At 45.1% G+C, this 24588-nt stretch overlaps 1 protein-coding gene across 1 annotated transcript in view; it reads left to right on the top strand.

Moving 5' to 3' along the window:
* LOC123492856 (X-linked interleukin-1 receptor accessory protein-like 2) overlaps positions 1–24588 on the top strand; it is a 368998-nt gene that overhangs the window by 190988 nt on the left and 153422 nt on the right. The window contains exon 3 of the mRNA XM_045226227.1: positions 9327–9600. Coding sequence (XP_045082162.1) covers positions 9327–9600 — 274 coding nt within the window. The remainder of the gene's footprint in view (positions 1–9326; positions 9601–24588) is intronic.

Raw genomic sequence — 24588 nt, 5'->3', positions numbered from 1 at the left:
AGTTAATACAGGAAATGAGTGGAGAACAGGAGGGCTTCTAAAAGAAAAACTAACAGGTCTGTGAGAGCTGGAATTATTTACTGGTTGGTAGGTGATCAAATACTTATGTCATGCAATCAAATGCAAATTAATTACTTAAAAATCATACAATGTGATTTTCTGGATTTTTGTTTTAGATTCCTTCTCTCACAGTTGAAGTGTACCAATGATAAAAATGACAGACCTCTACATGCTTTGTAAGTAGGAAAACCTGCAAAATCGGCAGTGTATCAAATACTTGTTCTCCCCACTGTGTATATATATATATATATTGTCATTTTAGCAGACGCTCTTATCCAGAGCGACTTACAGTTAGTGAGTGCATAAATTTTTCATACTGGCCCCCCGTGACCCGTTCAGTTTTTCCACATTTTGTTGCATTACAAGCTTATTCTAAAATGGATAAAATATAACATCTATCTACACACAATACCCATAATGACAAAGTGAAAACAGTTTTCTAATTTTTTTTGCACATTTATACAAAATTAAAAACATAAATAATTGATTTACATAAGTATTCAGACCCTTTGCTATGAGACTCGAAATTGAGCTCAGGTGCATCCTGTTTCCATTGATCATCCTTGAGATGTTTCTACAACTTGATTGGAGTCCACCTGTGGTAAATTCAATTGATTTGACATGATTTGGAAAGGCACACACCTGTCTATATAAGGTTCCACAGTTGACAGTGCATGTCAGAGCAAAAACCAAGCCATGAGGTCAAAGGAATTGTCCGTAGAGCTCCGAGACAGGATTGTCGAGGCACAGATCTGGGGAAGGGTACCAAAAATGTTTTGCAGCATTGAAAGTCCCCAAGAACACAGTGGCCTCCATCATTCTTAAATGGAAGAAGTTTGCAACCACCAAGACTCTTCCTAGAGCTAGCTGCCCGGCCAAACTTAGCAATCAGGGGGGAAGGGCCATGGTCAGGGAGGTGACCAAGAACCCGCTGGTCACTCTGACAGAGCTCCAGAGTTCCTCTGTGAAAATGGGAGAACCTTCCAGAAGGACAACCATCTCTGCAGCACTCCACCAATCAGGCCTTTATGGTAGAGTGGCCAGACGGAAGCCACTCCTCAGTAAAAGGCACATGACAGCCCGCTTGGAGTTTGCCAAAAGGCACCTAAAGGACTCCCAGACCATGAGAAACAAGATTTAACTCTTTGGCCTGAATGCCAAGCGTCACATCTGGAGGAAACCTGGCACCATCCCTACGGTGAATCATGGTGGTGGCAGCATCATGCTGTGGGGATGTTTTTCAGCGGCAGGGACTGGGAGACTAGTCAGGATCAAGGGAAAGATGAACGGGCAATGTACAGAGAGATCCCTGACGAAAATCTGCTCCAGAGCACTCAGGACCTCATACTGGGGCGAAGGTTCACCTTCCAACAGGACAACAACCCTAATAATGGGAGAAACTCCCCAAATACAGGTGTGCCAAGCTTGTAGTGTCATACCCAAGAATACTCAAGTCTGTAATCGCTGCCAAAGGTGCTTCAACAAAGTACTGAGTAAAGGGTCTGAAAGGTATTTAAGTTTTTTATTTTTAATACATTTGCAAAAAAATTATAAAAACCTGTTTTTGCTTTGTCTTTATGGGGTATTGTGTGTAGATTGATGAGGGGGAAAAACTATTTTAGAGTAAGGCTGTAACGTCACAAAATGTGGAAAAAGTCAAGGGGTCTGAATACTTTCCGAATGCACTGTATAGGCATCTGGATTTTCGAGATGTCCTCTGTAGCATGATGACAATGGGTTATATTATGTAGACTTCTTGTATAATTATTAAACATCCTACTTACTCTCTGAAAGCAGAGCAGTGTGGGGCTAAGGATATCAGCTGGAATCTGTGCCTCTGTCTGTGTGGTTCCTCTTAGAACAGCCGAGCCCAGCAAAATGATGAACAGCATGTTGGGTGAACACAATACAAATCGATTTCTGTCAACAGAAATCAACTCCAGGCAATTACTGTCCTTTGTGTGCATTTGATTACTACAGCACTTTGAATGAAGCAGTCTTAAGCTGCCAGTTATAGAGACATTCATCAGTTGTCTTGCAGGGTGATTTAAATATATTGTTGTTTTCCCGTCCTCCTATCTCTCTGCCCTCGCCGGCTGCTGGCTCTAGAACAGATATGAATTGATGCTCCAGTAATGGCCTGCAGGATTCACTCAAATAAACAAGACAAACAGGGGAAGGAAATGTTTGGTTTTCCTTCTCTCCCTGTTTTATTTCCATCCATTATTCCCTGATTATTGATGTAATTTGTTTCCGACCACAACTGAAATGAAACGCATTCTTTCTCATTACGGACCTCTTCAGAAGGTTATTTTTTTTACCCTTAACACAATTGCCTCATTTCAATATCATGATCATCTAATTGTGTTATATTGACCTGTCTTCTGTTGGAGACCTCCTCTGCTGGAGACCTCTTATGTTCTAGACCTCTTATGTTCTAGACCTCTTCTGTTGGAGACCTCTTATGTTCTAGACCTCTTCTGTTGGAGACCTCTTATGGCGAGCTCAAATGAAAACGCATTTGGGCATGTACAAAGAGGGTTGGTATCTACATGGAAATCACAATTGGAATGGCTTTTGATTTTCCTATCGACCCTGACATAGGAAATCATTTAACATTGTTGTATACAGTGTAACACAGTGTAAAAGAGATTACAACATAACTTTTTACATCTGTTTCTATGGACATCATTCTGTCATGTTCGTTAGTGGGTCAATACATAACCTGCCAATATGTTATGTTCAGTCAGACAAAGCTCACATTCATGCCTGACTCCCAGACATTGAAAGAGCATCAAGCCACTCCATCCAGGGGTTGTAGCAGGACAGGATTATCATAGTGTTGTGTTGAGTAAACAAAGAATCCATCTCTGCCAGATGCTCCTCTCGTCGACTGACCCTTGACGTACTGCTGTCTCTCTGACGTCTTACTGTCTATCTCCCTTGACTTCCTACTATCTCCCTGGGGCTTCCTGTCTCTCTGACATCCTACTGTCTCTCTCCCTTGACTTCCTACTATCTCCCTGGGGCTCCTTGTCTCCTGCACAGCTAGCGCCCTGATCAAGACACACTGTGTCCTTCTTTCTTCACATACTAAGGTTAATCATGTATTGCACTACAATGCAATTGTATATGTATAAGGATCAAAGAGTCCTTTAATAGTATGCATCTATTTGTGAAATGTATACAGCACATACATATCGCTGTTTAATTGCAATTGAAGATGTTATGTTACAATGTGCTAGAGATCAGCCATTTAATGAAGAAAATATATAACTTTTGAGAACAACTATTTTCCCTCTGTATAGTAATAAGTAATATACAGTGCCTTCGGAATGTATTCAGACCCCTTGACTTTTTCCACATTTTGTTACGTTACAGCCTTATTCTAAAATTGATTAAATTAAAAAAGATCCTCAGCAATCTACACACAATACCCCATAATGACGAAGCAAAAACAGGTTTTTAGACATGTTTGCACATTTATATATATGTAAAAAAAGGAAATACCTTATTTACATTATTATTCAGACCCTTGACTATGAGACTCGAAGTTGAGTTCAGATGGATCCTGTTTCCATTGATCATCCTTGAGATGTTTCTACAACTTGATTTTCCACCTGTGGTAAATTAAATTGATTGGGCATGATTTGGAAAGGCACATACAGTGGGGAAAAAAAGTATTTAGTCAGCCACCAATTGTGCAAGTTCTCCCACTTAAAAAGATGAGAGAGGCCTGTAATTTTCATCATAGGTACACGTCAACTATGACAGACAAATTGAGGAAAAAAATCCAGAAAATCCCATTGTAGGGATTTTTAATGAATTTATTTGCAAATTATGGTGGAAAATAAGTATTTGGTCACCTACAAACAAGCAAGATTTCTGGCTCTCACAGACCTGTAACTTCTTCTTTAAGAGGCTCCTCTGTCCTCCACTCGTTACCTGTATTAATGGCACCTGTTTGAACTTGTTATCAGTATAAAAGACACCTGTCCACAACCTCAAACAGTCACACTCCAAACTTCACAATGGCCAAGACCAAAGAGCTGTCAAAGGACACCAAAAACAAAATTGTAGACCTGCACCAGGCTGGGAAAACTGAATCTGCAATAGGTAAGCAGCTTGGTTTGAAGAAATCAACTGTGGGAGCAATTATTAGGAAATGGAAGACATACAAGACCACTGATAATCTCCCTCGATCTGGGGCTCCACGCAAGATCTCACCCCGTGGGGTCAAAATGATCACAAGAACGGTGAGCAAAAATCCCAGAACCACACGGGGGGGACCTAGTGAATGACCTGCAGAGAGCTGGGACCAAAGTAACAAAGCCAACCATCAGTAACACACTACGCCGCCAGGGACTAAAATCCTGCAGTGCGAGACGTGTCCCCCTGCTTAAGCCAGTACATGTCCAGGCACGTCTGAAGTGCATTTGGATGATCCAGAAGAGGATTGGGAGAATGTCATATGGTCAGATGAAACCAAAATATAACTTTTTGGTAAAAACTCAACTCGTCATGTTTGGAGGACAAAGAATGCTGAGTTGCATCCAAAGAACACCATACCTACTGTGAAGCATGGGGTTGGAAACATCATGCTTTGGGGCTGTTTTTCTGCAAAGGGACCAGGACGACTGATCCGTGTAAAGGAAAGAATGAATGGGGCCATGTATCGTGAGATTTTGAGTGAAACCCTCCTTCCATCAGCAAGGGCATTGAAGATGAAACGTGGCTGGGTCTTTCAGCATGACAATGATCCCAAACACACCGCCCGGGCAACGAAGGAGTGGCTTCGTAAGAAGCATTTCAAGGTCCTGGAGTGGCCTAGCCAGTCTCCAGATCTCAACCCCATAGAAAATCTTTGGAGGGAGTTGAAAGTCTGTGTTGCCCAGCGACAGCCCCCAAAACATCACTGCTCTAGAGGAGATCTGCATGGAGGAATGGGCCAAAATACCAGCAACAGTGTGTGAAAACCTTGTGAAGACTTACAGAAAACGTTTGACCTGTGTCATTGCCAACAAAGGGTATATAACAAAGTATTGAGAAACTTTTGTTATTGACCAAATACTTATTTTCCACCATCATATGCCAATAAATTCATTAAAAATCCTACAATGTGATTTTCTGGATTTTTTTTCCTCATTTTGTCTGTCATAGTTTACGTGTACCTATGATGAAAATTACAGGCCTCTCTCATCTTTTTAAGTGGGAGAACTTGCACAATTGGTGGCTGACTAAATACTTTTTTTCCCCACTGTACATGTCTATATAAGGTCCCACAGTTGACAGTGCATGTCAGAGCAAAAACCAAGCCATGAGGTTGAAGGAATTTTCCGTAGAGCTCCGAGACAGGATTGTGTCGAGGCACAGATCTGTGGAAGGGTACCAAAAATGTTCTTCAGCATTGAAGGTCCCCAAGAACACAATGGCCCCCATCATTCTTAAATGGAAGAAGTTTGGAACCACCAAGACTCTTCCTAGAGCTGGCCGCCCGGCCAAACTGAGCAATAAGGAAAGAAGGGCCTTGGTCAGGGAGGTGACCAAGAACCCAATGGTCAGTCTGACCGAGCTCTAGAGTTCCTCTGTGGAGATGGGAGAACCTTCCAGAAGGACAGTCATCTCTGCAGCACTCCACCAATCAGGCCTTTATGGTAGAGTGGCCAGACGGAAGATACTCCTCAGTAAAAGGCACATGATAGCCCGCTTGGAGTTGGCCAAAAGGCACCTAAAGACTCTCAGGCCATGAAAAACAAGATTCTCTGGTCTGATGAAACCAAGATTGAACTCTTTGGCCTGAATGCCAAGCGTCACTTCTAGAGGAAACCTGGCACCATCCCTACGGTAAAGCATGGTGGTGGCAGCATCATGCTGTTAAGGATTGTTTTTCAGCGGCAGGGACTGGGAGACTAGTCAGGATCGAGGCGAAGATGAACGGAGCAAAGTACAGAGTGATCCTTGATGAAAACCTGATCCAGAGTGCTCAGGACCACAGACTGGGGCCAGAGCCCGGACTTGAACCCGATCGAACATCTCTGGAGAGACCTGAAAATAGCTGTGCGGCGACACTCCCCATCCAACCTGACAGCTTGAGAGTATCTGCAGAGAAGAATGGGTGAATCTCCCCAAATACAGGTGTGCCAAGCTTGTAGCAACATACCCAAGAAGACTTGAGGCTGTAATCACTGCCGAAGGTGCTTCAACAAAGTACTGAGCAAAAGGTCTGAATACTTATGTAAATGTGATATTTCCATTTTTTATAAATTAGCAACAACTTCTAAAATCCAGTTTTTGCTTTGTCATTATGGGTTATTTTGTGTAGATTGATGAGGGGGGGAAAAAACAATTTAATATTTTAGAATAAGGCTGTAACCTAACAAAATGTGGAAAAGGTCAAGGGATCTGAATACTTTTCCAAGCCACTATATATATATATATGTGTGTGTGTGTGTGTGTGTGTGTGTGTGTGTGTGTGTGTGTGTGTGTGTGTGTGTGTGTGTGTGTGTGTGTGTGTGTGTGTATGTATGTATATATATGTGTGTGTGTGTATGTATGTATGTATATATATATGTAAGTATCCTATACACAGTGGTATTGTTTAACTCATTAGTCCCTCTGCATTAGTAAGTCATATGCTGTATAATAATGTTCCTGAGCCATATTCAAAATCGAGAGACTGGGAAAACCAATATCCCTTACAGAGGGTTTACGTGTTTGACATGGCAAATAAATGTAAATCCCTTTCGTGGTCTGGACGGGCCTCTGTGGTCAAGTCCATTTAAAATGGCCTACAAGTTGTGCGTTGATAAACTGCTTCTCCAGCTCAATAACGGGAGGGGGCCATAACCCTCCCCACATCGCCATATTTATTTTCCTCTGATAAGATTGGTTTTGTCTGCGCCGGAGTGTAACTCATTTCTTTGGTTTTGTCCGCGCCGGAGTGTAACTCATTTCTAGATGTATATTGAAATGGCTGTAACCCCTGCTCCTCCGTTTTATACCTCTATAAAGATACATGTCCACTAAAAGCTATTTATTCACATTTTTCAAGAAAATCCTAAACAAACTATCAAATGCAAGTCGGGGACTGAAATTGCACATCAGCACAAAATATTTGGTGGGCTATAGCTCTGACATTGACTTTTTTCCTCCTCTCAGCTGTCATGGCTGAAATTGCTATACTGCTTCATGATAGACTTGGCCAGTGTGCAGCAGCCAGGTCAAGCTATTATTATTAAAGCAGGTGCTGAGATCTACACAGGATTTTACAATGGGATTGTGGTTCTCTGGTGTGCTTAGTAGTTGTGAGGGCTGACGACCAGCAGCTAGACACCTCAGTACTGGGTTGCAGCCCCTTTATGCCGACACGTGTGTGTGTGTGTGTGTGTGTGTGCGCGTGCATGTGTATTTGTGTGTATTTCATGGGGATGCCTTTATGTACCATTGTAGCAGACTATATTTCAGTTTTTCAGTTGCTTTACTTGAAAAGGTGATAAAGTTAATGGACAGATTCACTACATTGTGTTGTTATATAACATAAGTTCAGTCCGTCCCACCAGTGGCTTTATGACACTGCACTTTCCACACATCCTGGTTCCTACTTTATTCTAAGTCATTTTCAGACTCAAATATTAAAGGTGGTGCTGTGCAAGTAGGGATCTGTTGCAGCAGCTGACTGGAATGATATATCTGGCCTGTTAGGCCTCATCGTCACAATGAATAGCTCCCTCCTCAACCCTGCCACAGTGGCAAACATCAGGGAGGCAACGATGAATGAATCATTCAGAAAAGTGCTTTGTGGCTGTGACCTCAGGCAACATATGGCTGCTTCTCCGGCGCCCATTTATGTAATCTGTAACCTGAGCACTCAGAGTTGGTTGGCTGTGCCTTTTGTCTGAAAGACAGTACATTAACCTAGCAGATTGAACTAATCCATGCCGCTTCTGCTTCCCACTGCTTCCCTTGCATCTCATCTCCCACACCTTTGAGCTCTCAGAAATAAACTTAGGGAACATCACCTCCCATCGTAACCCCTCCCCTTGGCTCCAGCCTGCAGTTCAGAGTCATCAACTCCTCCTCTTCCTCCTCCTCCTCAGGCTCACTTAATGGATGTCATTTCCCCTCATCAATTTTTACTTCCTGGCTATGTCAGGAATTAATTTCCAACCTGGCATGACAAACAATTATCCGAATAAAATGTATATAATAGAATCTATACTGTAAATCGTCTTGGTGGCAGACCTCAACACAAATTACAAAGGACAGATTTTCAATGTAAAACACATTTATAGGACACGGAGAGCTGGGACGTGTACCTGGAGTCTGTAATTGCACTAATGTGCAACCGTGTTTCTGTAGGCGATTGGGGCTGCCAGCTTTTCTCTTTTAGTTGACATCCTTATTTTCGTTCCTCTGACTCAATGTCTATTATGACAGATGAAAAAAGACTGTCTTCATGTCTTCAATTAGTTGGCCAGACCTGGCAATTGGGGTTTGTAATGGGAAAGCATCCTAATGAACTGTAGTCACACAATGAGAAGAGTAGCAGTCCATTTTAAGCAATTTACTGGTCATTTCTGGCCATAGAGATACAGTACATCTTAAAGTAGTTATTATTTGAAAATTAACTGTGTTCAGTAGTAGAGTAAATTGTAGAGTAAATTGCTTTCCTTGCCTCGCTACAACAGCAGTGCATTGGCTGCTAACTGGTTTATCTTAAATAACCCTGCATTAGTGTGACTGTGACTATGACCTTCTCTGCCTCTCCCTGTCATACGCTATTGTTTCACCATGTGTCACGGGTTCAAAGCTCACCAGCATTAAGGCAATCTTAACTGGCTCATCATTACTGGCTCCTGTGGTTTTTCCCCAACTGCTCCCCTATGGATGACAATGGAGAGAGAGGAGAGTGGCTGCTAACTACAGAGTACAACTTGAAATGTCTTTGAAGACTAGCTAGAGAGTTCCTATTTAGGATGCAAATGAAAATCTAAATGGAGAAGATGAATATGAGATGAGATTTTCATCCTAATGCATAGCACTAGTGTGAATACTTCAGGCTTCATTTGAATTTGACCCCCACAGTATAGGCCTAGCAGCTCCCATTGTCTATAGATCTACTATGCTTTTGGGTTTGCATTGCTCCAGTATGTAGGATGAGGTTAAGGCTCTTACTTCCTAGTTTTAGCATGCATAGTATTGCATGACACCAACAACCACTCTGTTTACACGAGTCCCCTAACCATGTGCTACTTCCTCCTCCACAGTGGACGGCTGCATCGATTGGTCGGTAGACCTGAAGAGGTACCGGGTCCTAGCAGGGGAACCAGTGAGGGTGAAGTGTGCCCTGTTCTACAGCTACATCAGGACCAACTACTCCATGACTCAGAGCGCCAAGCTCCGGCTCATCTGGTACAAAAACAAAGGGGACTCTGAGGAGCCTATCATCTTCTCCGGCCATCGGCTCAGCAAGGAGGATGACTCCATCTGGTTCCGCTCAGCCGAGCTGGAGGACAACGGCTTCTACACCTGCGTCCTGAGGTGGGTTTATTTAGTCCCTCTGTCTCTGAGGAGTTTATTCGAACCATTGAGCTTTTCTTACAGTAACCCCCAACTAAACACCATGTTTATTTTAGTCATTCACAGCCCATTGAAAGACCACATTTTCAGGAAGTGCGTTTTCATTGGATAACAGTTCATGACTGATCTTGGCTAGTGGTCCCTCCCACATATTGTACAGTAGTTTGAGAGGCCCTAATTTATCCATCTAGTTGATATCTACTTTCCAAAGCTACTGTAGTGTGTCAGGGTGTCTATTGTAATGCTAAACAGCCTCCTCGTTGCATGCCCACCGCGCCAGCCAAGCAAGCCCTGCGATTGCACACAGCATAAGGAGGGAGAGATCCACAACGCATGCCATGTTTAGTTTCCTCGTGAAGGAGCGCATGACTGGCCTTGCGAGGTTCGTTCACCCCTGACACTGAACTGGGGTTGACTCATGATGTGGAACATGTAACTGACATTCCACAAAAGAATAGGCTTTGCCAAAATCATTATTATCAAATCAATTATCCTGTTCCTGTAGGTTCTATGCGAGGAGGATTGTGCTAGAATTCCCTCCTTGGATTATGACATCAAACAACGTGTGAATCATTTAATTAGTAAAGAAAATGTGTTTTTATAACATCTAGGAAAAATATTTTCACTGTTCTTAGCTACTTTACCATAAAGAAAATAGAGATGATCTTACAGAGGCTTCAGCAAAACTCTCCACAGATGAGGATCCAGCTCCTCTCTGACAACGCTGATGCTTCTCCCTGGCCAATAATACAGGTTTTCTCCTCGCTCTGCATTCCCCTCACGCTACGCTGACAGTCTATTTAGGAGAAGATCCTGTCACTTTCACTGGGCTTCTTATTACACTTCCTTTCCCACCCAGTTGGTCATAGCAACAGCCACAGCTCAGACAGCCAGGCGCAATGCATTCCAATGTGTTAGCTAGCTAGGGAGTTATCAAGCTGAGCCTTCTTCTTTTGCCTGGGGAACGACAGATCGGTTGGAAGGAGAAGAAAAAACAAAAAATTGAAATGGCATGTAGCCCTGTGCAATGTGTTATTGAATGTAAGATACTGTATACAGTGATGTATCTCTATAAAGTAATCTCAATATATTCCAAATTGAATTAACTGTCTGTCAAAGACGTTCAAGGTGAAAAGAGAGAAGTGCTGTTTTCATGCTTTGGTTTCCGTTAACGGTGACTCTTGATCCCTGAAACCAAAGAAGCAGAAATCCAAATAAATGGTGTTTTGGGGTTCTGTAGATCCCCAAGCTGCTTCTTTAATAAAACCCCAGAATACTGAAACTTCTAATAATGATACAAAACTACAATCAGAACAGAGGAAGAAAGGCAGGCTAGTATTCTCTGTGAAATGGAAGGGCTGTGCAGCACCCGGTTCTGACTCTAAAGGTATTTAGAGAGGAATGCAACACTCTTCTGAGAGACAATTGCTGTAAAATGACATTGGCAGACGCTGCTGTGTCTGAAATGACAGGGTGGCTCTGGAATGGAGGAATGTATTTTCTCAGAGGGTCCAGTGAACTACAGGAGGGGTAATGTTTTGTGTCTGGCCCAGGCCCCCTACACAGACCACTTGGAATAAAACAGACGTCTACACACACTAACACATACACCGATACACACACAAACACACACTAGCCCTGCAATCGAGGCCTTGATGGCAGTTATATGGGGTACCAGACGATGTCCCCTGTTTTATTAGAACATGAACAGTGACTAATCATGCCTGTATGCCAGAGAAACTCACAGCACTAGCATGACATGTTAAGCGGTAGTCAACGAGTCGATGCAATCTGCCCGGCTAATGCACCACAAGAGACAGATTCACCACACCTTTATTTCTCATTCTCTCCAGTGAGGCTAGACGAACCTCCCATCTTACAGCATTGATGGAGGGAGAGGCATTTCACACCTTCCCCCAAACAATGGACACACATTTAGCTTTGTTAAATAACTTTATGCCGAGGAGAAATACAACACGTTCCCACAGTCTGAGGGATGCCTCTTATTCAACACGTATACAGTACATTATCTGAGCTAGGCTATTCCCCCAGTGGTCTGTAGGGTAATATGTGCCACCTGTCTTTTTCTCCCCTCATAAGATAATTGTCCTCTCTCCAATCACCTGGGTGTCACAGACCTTTTCTTTCAAAGCGGTCCAGGTTTTTAACCTTCAGAGATAGAGAGAGACAGAGAAGTGAGTCTGTGCTTTGGCACTGTCTGAATCCACGCTACCACGCTTGCCAGTTATTTTCAAATATTAAACACTCAAGCTTCAGCTTTAACATTAATCAACTTTTAAACTCTCTCAAAACCCCATTTATATTTACTGTGGGCAGAGACTATTGTTATAAATGTCTACAAAGAGGGGATGGAGAGTGATCCGTCTGGCTTTCATGGAATCACATCTAAGACAAATCTATGGGTAGAACTTACCAAATAATGGTTAAGCAAAATGTTTTCAGTAAATACATTACAAAGGGTCTAGACTTAAACAATCATTGTTCAAACGCTGTGTTCTACTAGACGAGGTGTAATCATCTTGTAATTTGAAGCGTCACCATATGAGGCTGTGTAAAAAAAAAAAAAATCTATCCAAACAAAAGAAAATCATTATTTTTCAACGATGGCTTGTCCTCTTGTGAATTAATGTCCAGACTCCAGAAAAATACCTTCTGTTATTGATAGATAAAACCAGTTAGTTATCAGACACGCAGACACACAGACAGACAGACAGAGATTCTCACAGACCGGCAGCTAGGCAGCGTAGCTATGAGATGTTAATTTGTAAGCCCCTCACTTGCAGAACATCATATAGCATCTGACTCTCTCCAGGAGAGGAGTCACCTTGACTCTGGCTGCGGATAAATAGATAGATAGATAGATAGATAGATAGATAGATAGATAGATAGATAGATAGATAGATAGATAGATAGATAGATAGATAGATAGATAGATGGATGGATGGATGGATGGATGGATAGTGTGAAGCCCTACCTTGTGTGTTTACTGGTCATCTCAGCCACTCTATTCCCCCTGTCTCAGCACTTATACTGTCACCATGCCATTAACTGGCCATGCTTTCCCATGAAGGCAGTGGAGGCTCCTCAGAAGAGGAAGGGGAGGATCATCCTCCTCTGGGTACATTGACTTCAATACAAAACCTAGGAGGCTCATGGTTCTCACCCCCTTCCATAGACTTACACAGTAATTATGACAACTTCCGGAGGATGTCCTCCAACCTATCAGAGCTCTCGCAGCATGTTAACTGACATGTTATCCACCCAATCAAAGGATCAGAGAATTAATCTAGTACTGAAAACATAAGCTACAGCTAGCTAGCACTACAGTGCATAAAACATGGTGAGTAGTTGACTCAAAGAGAGAGAAAGACAATAGTTGAACAGTTTTGAACAAATTAATTTCTTCCAAAATGAAGGAGAAGCAAGAGAGAAAATATATATATATATATATATATATATATATATATAGAGAGAGAGAGAGAGAGAGAGAGAGAGAGAGAGAGATTGTCATTTTTTTTTTCAGTTTCACTTACTTAGTTCTATTAGCTATGTTGACTATGACGTTACTTTAGCTAATATGGTGACAACGATGTAGGCTGTGTGTAGCTTGGAAAGGTTTTTTCGCCTGATCACATACAGCTGATGTGTTGTGCATTGAAGTCCACAAGCGAAGGGAAGAGGTGAGAGGAGGAGAGTGCATGGATGCGAGAAGGAATACAACGTGGCTGTGTGTTTACATGTAATCAGGGGTGTATTCATTCTGCCAATTCTGTTGAAAAACGTTTCTTAAACGGAAGCAAACGGAACAAAACGGGGATAAACATACTTGAATTTGTCAAATAGAAACTCTCGTTTGCAGCTGTTGGACTAATGATTACATCCTATTTCAGCTAGATGCAGGCAAAAGTGTGCAAGGCAGTATTGAATGTCACCTCAAATTTGTCTCTTCGACCTGTGTGCACCTAACATACGTTAGGTGCACACAGGTCGAAGTTTACAAATGTTGTAAACTTTCATTCATAGGCTAGTTTGCAGCAATCTCACAATGGGTATAGGGAAGATTTGAGTATCATGTAGTAGCCTAAACCTATTACTGTTACATTGAACTGGGTTTTATTTATTAATTTTACCAGGCAAGTCAGTTATGAACAAATTCTTATTTACAATGACGGCCTACACCGGCCAAACCCAGACGACGCTGGGCCAATTGTGCGCCGCCCTATGGGACTCCAAATCACGGCCGGTTGTGATACAGCCTGGAATCGAACCGGGGGTCTGTAGTGACGCCATGCAGTGCCTTAGACCGCTGCACCACTCGGGAGTCAGCGGAATATGAATGACAGTCATCCAATATATTGTAATAGAAATAAGGCAATGCGCATGAAAAAACATCGTCCTCCCTCATCTTAAAACGGCACTGACCGCCACTGCATGAAGGTGTCCAGAGATCGGAGAGTATTGTCTGTTGCTGGACCACTGCCCTTTGTCCTTGTCCTCACCCCTCAATTATATACTTCTTAATTGGCATTTTGAGGAATAATCATTTGGAAATGTTTTGATGTCTGAGATGTGCGGTTGGACTCATGCTCTCCCTCCAGCGTGTCTGATGAAAGGCTGTCTTTCACGATGATGGTCATGGACAATGGCCCTCTCTGTGTCAGAACTAGGGTTCCAGGGGCCTCATTTATCAATCATGTGTGGGCACAAATCTGTGCGTAATCCATGCATGGGATCATTTCCACGCAAAATGTGAGATTTATCAATATGAACGTTTGCATGAGAGTGTCAGCCATGACCATGACAGCCATGACCATGCGTAGTGGTGGGATAAGGGAACTGCAGCCATGACCATGCTTAGTGGTGGTATAAGGGAACTGCAGCCATGACCATGCTTAGTGGTGGGATAAGGGAACTGCAGACATGACCATGCTTAGTGGTGGGATAAGGGAACTGCAGCCATGACCATGCGTAGTGGTGGGATAAGGGAACAGCTTGCCAAGCATAGAATGGGGAAGATATACACTGAGTGTCATGCTCTTTCCATGACATAGACTGACCAGGTGAATCCAGGTGAAAGCTATGATCCTTATTGATGTCACCTGTTAAATCCACTTCAATCAGTGTAGATGAAGGAGAGGAGATAAAAAATATAATAATAATAATAATATTTGAAATCAAAAAATGAAAAAAAAAATTGTTTAAGCCTTGAGACAATTGAGACATGGATTGTGTATGTGTGCCATTCAGAGGGTGAATGGGCAAGACAAAATATTTAAGTGTCTTTGAACTGGGTATGGTAGTGTGTCAAGAACTGCAACGCTGCTAGGTTTTTCACGATCAACAGTTTCCCGTGTGTTTCAAGAATGGTCCACCACCCAAAGGACATCCAGCCAACAGCAGGCCAGTGGTCGAAAAGGGGTAATTGATGAAAGGGGACAAAGGAGGCTGCCACAAATTGTGCAGAGCAACAGACGGGCTGCAGTTAGTCAACTGACAGTCCAGTACAACATTGGTGCCCAAAGACCCATAAAAGAATGCACAACTCGTCGTAGCTTGACACGAATGGTGGTGTGATGGTGTGGGGTGTGTATTCATGGCACACATTGGGCCCCTTGATAAAAGTGGAGCAACATTTGAATGCCACAGGATATCTGAACAGCATTGCCAATCAGGTGCATCCCATGGCAGCAGTGTATCCATCTGCAAATTGATTTTTTCAGCAAGATAATGTCACGAGGCTAGGATTGTCCAGGAAGGGTTCCACGAACATGACAGTAAATTCAGCTTACTGCAGTGTCCTTTCCAGTCACCAGATCTCAATTCAATTGCGCATCTGTGGGATGAGATGTAACGAGCTATTCGGAGTAGAGATCCACTACCAGCCAACTTGACAACTGTGGGAAGCATGGGCCAGCATCCCTGTGGAATGCTTTCGACACCTTGTAGAGTCTATGCCCCGACGACTTCAGGCTGTTCTGAGGGCAAAAGGGGGGGCAAACATGTTCCTAATGTTTTGTATACTCAGTGTATTTTGAAACTGTGAGAGTAATAAGTAAATCAGTTTTGAATTTCATTGTATTTCCATTGTGAATTCATGCAACATATCTTGACTAGCATATCATTTGACCACTACAGTGCATTTGTTATGATAATAATCCATATAAAATACAGTAATTTTTTTAATTAGAGACACTGTAACAATGAAGCTGTGAGTCGAGAAGCAGGTGCAGGTGAAACGTTTAATAAAACAAACATTAAACGAGACAGCGTAACAGTGGCAATAATGCATGATCACAGGAACATTATCGACTGAGGACTAAATGTAAGGGAGGGACATATAAAGGGGAGGTAATGAGGAAGGTCATGCAGTCCAGGTGTGAATCATAATGATCTGCATGTGCGCGTAATGATGGATGCCAGGTGTGCATAATGATGAATCCCAGGACCGGTGGTTAGTATTTCGGCGACGTCGCACACCGGAGGGGAGGAGCAGACTTGACAGTACCCCCCCCTCTGACGCGCTGCTCCCGCCGCAGGACGAGGCTGACCAGAGGGACGACCCCGAGGACAAGTAGTGGGTCGGTCCGGGCGGCGAAGGTGGAAATCACGGATGATGTTGGGATCCAGAATGTCCTCCACCGGAACCCAACACCGCTCCTCTGGGCCATACCCCTCCCGGTCCACCAGGTACTGGAGCCGACCCCCACGACGGCGGGAGTCCAGTAGGGATCTGACAGCATACGCCGGACTCCCCTCGATGTCCGGGGGGTGTCGTGGGGGACAGCATCAGCTAGGGGACCTGGAACCACCGGCCTGAGAAGGGAGACATGAAAAGAGGGTGAGATACGATAGTGACTGGGCAGCTGTAACCTAAACATCACCTCGTTGACCCTACAGAGAATCTTGAACGGCCCCACAACTGGGGGGCTCAGTTTCTTGCAGGGCAGGCGGAGTGGGAGGTTCCTGGTAGAAAGTCAGATGCGATCCGCAGGTTGGAACACAGAGGTCTCACTGCGGTGGCGGTCTGCCTGTTCCTTTTGACGATAGACGGCGTGCTGGAGTCTCATGTGAGTGTCATTCCAAACTTCTTCTGCGCGCCGGAACCACTCATCAACTGCAGGAGCGTCAGTCTGTCCCGGAGTCCACGGAGCCAGGGCTGGCTGAAAACCCAGAACACACTGGAAGGGTGTTAACCCAGTGGAGGAGTGACGTAGCGAGTTCTGGGCGTACTGCGAGAAATACCTGGATGTCCAGCGACGACAGCTGTGTGCGGCCAGGTCAGCAGCCGATCCCTTATCCCTGTGGGAATGTAAATGCGCTCTGGAGGACAATTAGTGGGTGCGGGCTCCCTCTCCAGAGCCTGGCTGATGTCCACAAGCTACATCCCAGACCACAGGAGCTGCGACTCGGGAGGATGGATTTATGGGCACATTCTGGACAGGAGCCTCCCCCGAATCATAGAGACAGTGTTCTTAGAATCTGGGCGATAGTTCAGCGTGAAGTCAAACCTTGTGAAGAAAAGGGCCCACCTTGCTTGGCGCGGATTCAGCCTCCTCGCTGTCTGTATGGTTCCTTGGCGCCCTCCAGCCAGTGTCTCCACTCCTCTAATGCCAACTTCACCGCCAGCAGCTCACGATCACCAATGTCGTAAATCCTCTCTGCAGGGGGCAGTTTCTTAGAGTAAAACGCACATGGGTACAACTTCTGTGGATTACCCTGTCATTGAGACAGAACTTCCCCCACGCCCGCCTCTGAAGCGTCCACCTCCACCACAATCTGGGTGTTGGGGCGGAGGTGAAACGTCCTTAGAGTAGACAGAAGGCCTCGTCAGCTGCTGAGCTCCACACCAACCTACGGGGCCCTCCTTTAACCCTCCCGTTGTCCTAGGGTCAAAATGACCGGCCACTGTGTTGAACCAACTTTATTTAATTTTTATATTTTTTGGATCATTTGTGAGAAGGAGGCAGTGATCAAATAAAATAAAATAAAATAAAATAAAATAAAATGTTATTGGTCACATGCGCCGAATACAACAGGTGCAGACATTACAGTGAAATGCTTACTTACAGCCCTTAACCAACAGTGCATTTATTTTAAACAAAAAAAGTAAGAATAAAACAACAACAAAAAAAGTGTTGAGAAAAAAAGAGCAGAAGTAAAATAAAGTGACAGTAGGGAGGCTATATATACAGGGGGGTACCGTTGCAGAGTCAATGTGCGGGGCACCGGCTAGTTGAGGTAGTTGAGGTAATATGTACATGTGGGTAGAGTTAAAGTGACTATGCATAAATACTTAACAGAGTAGCAGCAGCGTAAAAAGGATGGGGTGGGGGGGCAGTGCAAATAGTCCGGGTAGCCATGATTAGCTGTTCAGGAGTCTTATGGCTTGGGGGTAGAAGCTGTTGAGAAGTCTTTTGGACCTAGACTTGGCACTCCGGTACCGCTTGCCGTGTGGTAGCAGAGAGAACAGTCTATGACTAGGGTGGCTGGAGTCTTTGACAATTTTGAGGGCCTTCCTCTGACACCGCCTGGTATAGAGGTCCTGAATGGCAGGGAGCTTTGCCCCAGTGATGTACTGGGCCGTACGCACTACCCTCTGTAGTGCCTTGCGGTCAGAGGCCAAGCAGTTGCCATACCAGGCGGTGATCTCGATGGTGCATGCTCTCGATGGTGCAGCTGTAGAATTTTTTGAGGATCTGAGGACCCATGCCAAATCTTTTTAGTCTCCTGAGGGGGAATAGGCTTTGTCGTGCCCTCTTCACGACTGTCTTGGTGTGTTTGGACCATGATAGTTCGTTGGTGATGTGGACACCAAGGAACTTGAAGCTCTCAACCTGTTCCACAGTGAGATACTTTCTTTAAAGTCTCACTGCCTCCTTCTCACAAATGATCCCAAAAATATAAAAATTAAATAAAGTTGGTTCAACACAGTGGCGGGTCATTTTGACCCTAGGACAATGGGAGGGTTAAGGAGAGGGGTGAGAGGAGCGGCGACAGAGCTGAAGTTCCTGATGAAGCAGCGGTAGAAGTTGGCAAACCCCAAAAACCGTTGTAAACCCTTTAAGGTGGTTGGAACTGGCCATGACCTGACTGCATCTACCTTCTTGTCATCCATCCTCACACCCTGTGGGCTGATTTGGTAGCCTAAGGAGACAGTCCTCTGGTGAAATTGGCACTTCTCAGCCTTGACGAACAGGTGGTTGGTGAGGAGGCGTTCCAGGACTGCTCGGACGTGAATGATGTGATCCTCCAAGGTAGCCGAGTAGATCAGGATGTCATCGATATACATGTCCACCTGGCGGCTGAGCATGTCCCTGAACACCTCGTTAACGAATGCCTGGAACACTGACGGAGCATTGGCTAAGCCATATGGCATCACCAAGTACTCGTAGTGGCCAGACATCGTGCTAAAAGCCGCCTTCCACTCATCCCCCTCCCGGATGCGGATGAGATTGTATGCACTCCACAGGTCCAGTTTGGTAAAGAACCGGACCCGCGGAGCTGCTCGATGGCACCAATGGGAGAGGGTACCGATACTTTGAGGTGATTTAGTTGAGTCCTCTGTAGTCAATGCAGGGACGTAACTCTCCATCCTTTTTGGCCACGAAGAAGAAAACAGCCGACGCAGGGGAAGTGTCCGAAAGGTGAGCGCGTACTCAGCAGTGGCAACCTTGGACCACTCGGTGGTGGGAGCTCCGTGGTCCTCTGTAGCTCAACTGGTAGAGCACGGCGCTTGTAACGCCAAGGTAGTGGGTTCGATCCCCGGGACCACCCATACACAAAAATGTATGCATGCATGACTGTAAGTCGCTTTGGATAAAAGCGTCTGCTAAATGGCATATTATATTATTATATTATAGCTCCCCTCTGATGCGTAAAATAGAGGGAGCACTGAAGTAGGAAGCCACGGCATTTGGATGGTGTACCGTCATATTTATCCGGGAGGGATAAATGGGCTGATGTGCTGGCTCGACTGGTTGTAGAGTATCCTCTGCTGGATGAAGACAACGCCTCCCGGGTGTGTTCGAGACGTTGCACACTGCAAAGAACCTCCATCATAGCCGATCCCAGTTGTGCCAACTGGTCATGGTGTTGACGTAGAAGATAACTCTGTTCATCGACCGTCTGAGAGATATTCAAATTTCCTTCTGCTTCCATGGTTTGAGTCGGTATTCTGTAACAATGACGCTGTGAGTCGAGAAGCAGGTGAAACGAAACAACGTAACAGTGGCGATAATGCATAATCACAGGAACATTACGACTGAGGACTAAACGTAAGGGAGGGACATATAAAGGGGAGGTAATGAGGAAGGTAATGGAGTCCAGGTGTGAATCATAATGATCTGCAGGTGCGCGTAATGATGGATGCCAGGTGTGCGTAATGATGAATCCCTAGACCGGTGGTTAGTATTCTGGCGATGTCACACGCTGGAGGGGAGGAGCAGGAGTAGACGTGACAGACACGTGTGAAAGTGAAACCACTGTTAAAATACTATGAAAGACTGAGATAATGGGAAATCTAATGAGAGATGGATGATCTTGCTCTGTTGGAGATTTTTGCTCAAGCTGTATTTCGCAGAGAGCGCGTTTTTAGAGACAGGTGGGACTTTCTTTTGCAGAAAGTACAGATTGGCGCAACAGTTATCGTTTCCCAAAACCAATCTTATAGGATTTTTGTGAGGATTTAAGACCTGCTTTAAAAGGCAAACACGTGCCATTCCGGTGCACGTCCAAGTGCTATCCACCCTCTGGTTTTTGGCAACAGCCACTTTTCAGCGGGAGCTTGCCGATCGGCATCTCACAGCCCTCGATGAGCCAATGTTTTGGATGCTATCATCAGCAAAACTAAATGTAACATACAATTTCCATACACAATCGCACAACATTTACATTTAAGTAATTTAGCAGATGCTCTTATCCAGAGCGACTTACAAATTGGTGCATTCAACTTTGGATAGCCAGTGGGACAACCACTCCTTTTTTTGTTAGAGGGGGGGGGGGAGGGGGGGGGGTAGAAGGATTACTGTTATACTATTCCAGGTATTCCTTGTAGAGGTAGGGTTTCAAGTGTCTCCGGAAGGTGGTCAGTGACTCCGCTGTCGTGGGGGAGCTTGTTCCACCATTGGGGTGCCAGAGCAGCGAATAGCTTTGACTGGGCTGAGCAGGAACTGTGCTTCCATAGAGGTAGTGGGGCTAGCAGGCCAGAGGTGGATGAACGTAGTGCCCTCGTTTGGGTGTAGGGTCTGATCAGAGCCTGAAGGTAAGGAGGTGCCGTTCCCCTCACAGCTCCGTAGGCAAGCATCATGGTTTTGTAGTAGATGCGAGCTTCAACTGGAAGTCAGTGGAGTGTGCGGAGGAGCGGGGTGACATGAGAGAACTTGGGAAGGTTGAACACCAGACGGGCTGCAGCATTCTGGATAAGTTGTAGGGGTTTAATGGCACAGGCAGTAAGCCCAGCCAACAGTTAGTTGCAGTAATCCAGACGGGAGATGACAAGTGCCTGGATTAGGACCTGTGCCGCTTTCTGAGTAAGGTAGGGTCGTACTCTGTGAATGTTGTAGAGCATGAACCTGCAGGATCGGGTCACCGCTTTGATGTTAGCGGAGAACGACAGGGTGTTGTCCAGGGTCACGCCAAGGTTCTTTGCACTCTGGGAGGAGGACACAAAGGAGTTGTCAACCGTGATGGCGAGATCATGGAGCGGGCAGTCCTTCCCCAGGAGGAAGAGCAGCTCCGTCTTGCCGAGGTTCAGCTTTAGGTGGTGATCCGACATCCACACTGATATGTCTGCCAGACATGCAGAGATGCGATTCGCCACCTGGTTATCAGAAAGGGGAAAGGAGAAAATTAATTGTGTGTCGTCTGCGTAGCAATGATAGGAGAGACCATGTGAGGATATGACAGAGCCAAGTGACTTGGTATATAGAGATAATAGGAGAGGGCCTAGAACTGAGCCCTGGGGGACACCAGTGGTGAGAGCATGTGGTGCGGAGACAGATTCTCGCCACGCCACCTGGTAGGAGCGACCTGTCAGGTAGGATGCAATCCAAGAGTGAGCAGCGCCGGAGATGCCCAACTCGGAGAGGGTGGAGAGGAGGATCTGATGGTTCACAGTATCAAAGGCAGCAGATAGGTCTAGAAGGATAAGAGCAGAGGAGAGAGAGTTAGCTTTAGCAGTGTGGAGAGCCTCCGTGACACAGAGAAGAGCAGTCTCAGTTGAATGACCAGTCTTGAAACCTGTCTGGTTTGGATTAAGAAGGTCATTCTGAGAGAGATAGCAGGAGAGTTGGCTAGAGACGGCATGCTCAAGAGTTTTGGAGAGAAAATAAAGAAGGGATACTGGTCTGTAGTTGTTGACATCGGAGGGTTCGAGTGTAGGTTTTTTGAGGAGGGGTGCAACTCTCGCTCTCTTGAAGACGGAAGGGACATAGCCAGCGGTCAAGGATGAGTTGATGAGCGAGGTGAGGTAAGGGAGAAGGTCTCCGGAAATGGTCTGGAGAAGAGAGGAGGGGATAGGGTCAAGCGGTCACAAGTCGCAAGATTTCATCTGGAGAGAGAGGGGAGATAGAAGTCAAAGCATAGGGTAGGGCAGTGTGAGCAGGACCAGCGGTGTCATTTGACTTAATAAATTAGGATCGGATGTCGTCAACCTTCTTTTCAAAATGGTTGACGAAGTCATCCACAGAGAGGGAGGAAGGAGGGGGAGGAGGAGGAGGATTCAGCAGGGAGGAGAAGGTGGAAAAGAGCTTCCTAGGGTTAGAGGCAGAGGCTTGAAATTTAGAGTGGTAGAAAGTGGCTTTAGCAGCAGAAACAGAGGAAGAAAATGTAGAGAGGAGGGAGTGAAAACATGACAGGTCCGCAGGGAGTCTAGTTTTCCTCCATTTCCGCTCGGCTGCCCAGAACCCTGTTCTGTGAGCTCGCAATGAGTCGTCAAGCCACGGAGCAGGAGGGGAGGACCGAGCTGGCCGGGAGGATAGGGGACATAGAGAGTCAAAAGATGCAGAAAGGGAGGAGAGGAGGGTTGAGGAGGCAGAATCAGGAGATCGGAGGGAGAAGGATTTAGCAGAGGGAAGAGATGATAGGATGGAAGAGGAGAGAGTAGCAGGAGAGAGAGAGCGAAGGTTGCGACGGCGCATTACCATCTGAGTAGGGGCAGAGTGAGTAGTGTTGGAGGAGAGCGAGAGAGAAAAGGATACAAAGTAGTGGTTGGAGATTTGGAGGGGAGTTGCAGTGAGATTAGTAGAAGAACAGCATCTAGTAAAGATGAGGTCAAGCGTATTGCTTGCCTTGTGAGTAGGGGGGGGGCGGTGAGAAGGTGAGGTCAAAAGAGGAAAGGAGTGGAAAGAAGGAGGCAGAGAGAAATGAGTCAAAGGCAGACGTAGGGAGGTTAAAGTCACCCAGAACTGTGAGGGGTGAGCCATCCTCAGGAAAGGAACTTATCAAGGCGTCAAGCACATTGTTGAACTGTCCAAGGGAACCTGGAGGGCGATAAATGATAAGGATGTTAAGCTTAAATGGGCTAGTGACTGTGACAGCATGGAAATCAAATGAGGAGATAGACAGATGGGTCAGGGGGAAAAGAGAGAATGTCCACTTGGGAGAGATGAGGATTCCTGTGCCACCGCCGCGCTGACCAGATGCTCTCGGGGTATGCGAGAACACATGATCAGACGAGGAAAGAGCAGTAGGACCAGAAGTCCCCACAAGAATAGTAAACAAACAAAAAATTGACCAACTGGGGATTTTGTTAGTCCCCACAAGGTCAAATGCTATTGCTAATACATCATGCTAATGTTAGGGTTAGAATTACGTTTAGGGTTAGGAGCTAGGGTTAGTTTTAGGGTTAGGGTTAGGAGCTAGGGTTAGGGTTAAGGTTAGGTTTTTGGGTTAATGTTAGGGTTAAGGTTAGGTGTTAGGGAAAACAGTATTTTGAATGGGACTGAATTGTGTGTCCCCACAAGGTTTTCTGTACAAGACTGTGTGTGTGTGAGTGTGTGCATGCGTTCATGCCGTGTGTGTGTGTGTGTGTGTGTGTGTGTGTGTGTGTGTGTGTGTGCATGAGTGCCTGTCTGAGTGTGTGTGCGTGCTTGTGTGTATGTGTGTGTGAAAGGCAACGGCACAGTAAGCAGGTTTGATGCTGGAGAAAACCTGGCTGTATCGTTGATATGCTGCTCTGGGTAACAGCCCCATAGGGACCACCCTGTTAACCCTTTCCACCCTTGCACCCATTTAACCTTGAACATCACACAAACCCATTGATCCAGATTGAACCAACTGCTGCAGATTAGTGATATGAAAGGTTTCATCAATGGCCCATGAGTCAACAGAAACATCATTATCCTGTGTAGTGATGAGGTACTCTGATTCTTTCACACATTGACCTGTTTCTTGCCATGGCTTTTCAACACCTTTTTTTTCATTTCCTTGTACATTTTGTCTCTGTTTGATCTTCTGTTGGTGTGTGTAGTGAGAGAGATATTGAGAGAGTGTGTCTGTTGGAGGTTTATACCAGAGGTTTAATAGCTCCAGAAGTAGGGTCTTCATGGTTCATTCCCAGTTAGTGGTTCCTATTTAAATGAAATTGGGGGCTCATGTTCTCTCTCTGAAATATTTAGCACTTCTCTTTAAAACTTCACTACATTTCTCCCTCTTCACACTCTTCCTCCCTCTTACAGAGAAATGGTGGAAATATAATTTCTCCCCCCATTTTGATCAATGGAATTGGCCTACATTTAGATTTAAACTGTTGCATGTAAAATTATCTCTCTCTCGTTGAAATCCGTCTTTAGTAAGGCGCTTTATTAAGTTCAAAGAGTTTGATGTCATTTTTCAGACTGCAGAGCAATCGAGGCAGGGTGATTGTGTAGGAAATTCTCCCCACAGAGATTTTGAAGGACTTGCAAAAGCATCTGGGGACCCGAAAAATCC

The sequence above is a fragment of the Coregonus clupeaformis genome, chromosome 2 (genome assembly GCF_020615455.1).
Source record: "Coregonus clupeaformis isolate EN_2021a chromosome 2, ASM2061545v1, whole genome shotgun sequence".
Taxonomy (NCBI): domain Eukaryota; kingdom Metazoa; phylum Chordata; class Actinopteri; order Salmoniformes; family Salmonidae; genus Coregonus; species Coregonus clupeaformis.
This window is presented reverse-complemented; position numbering and strand designations above follow the sequence as displayed.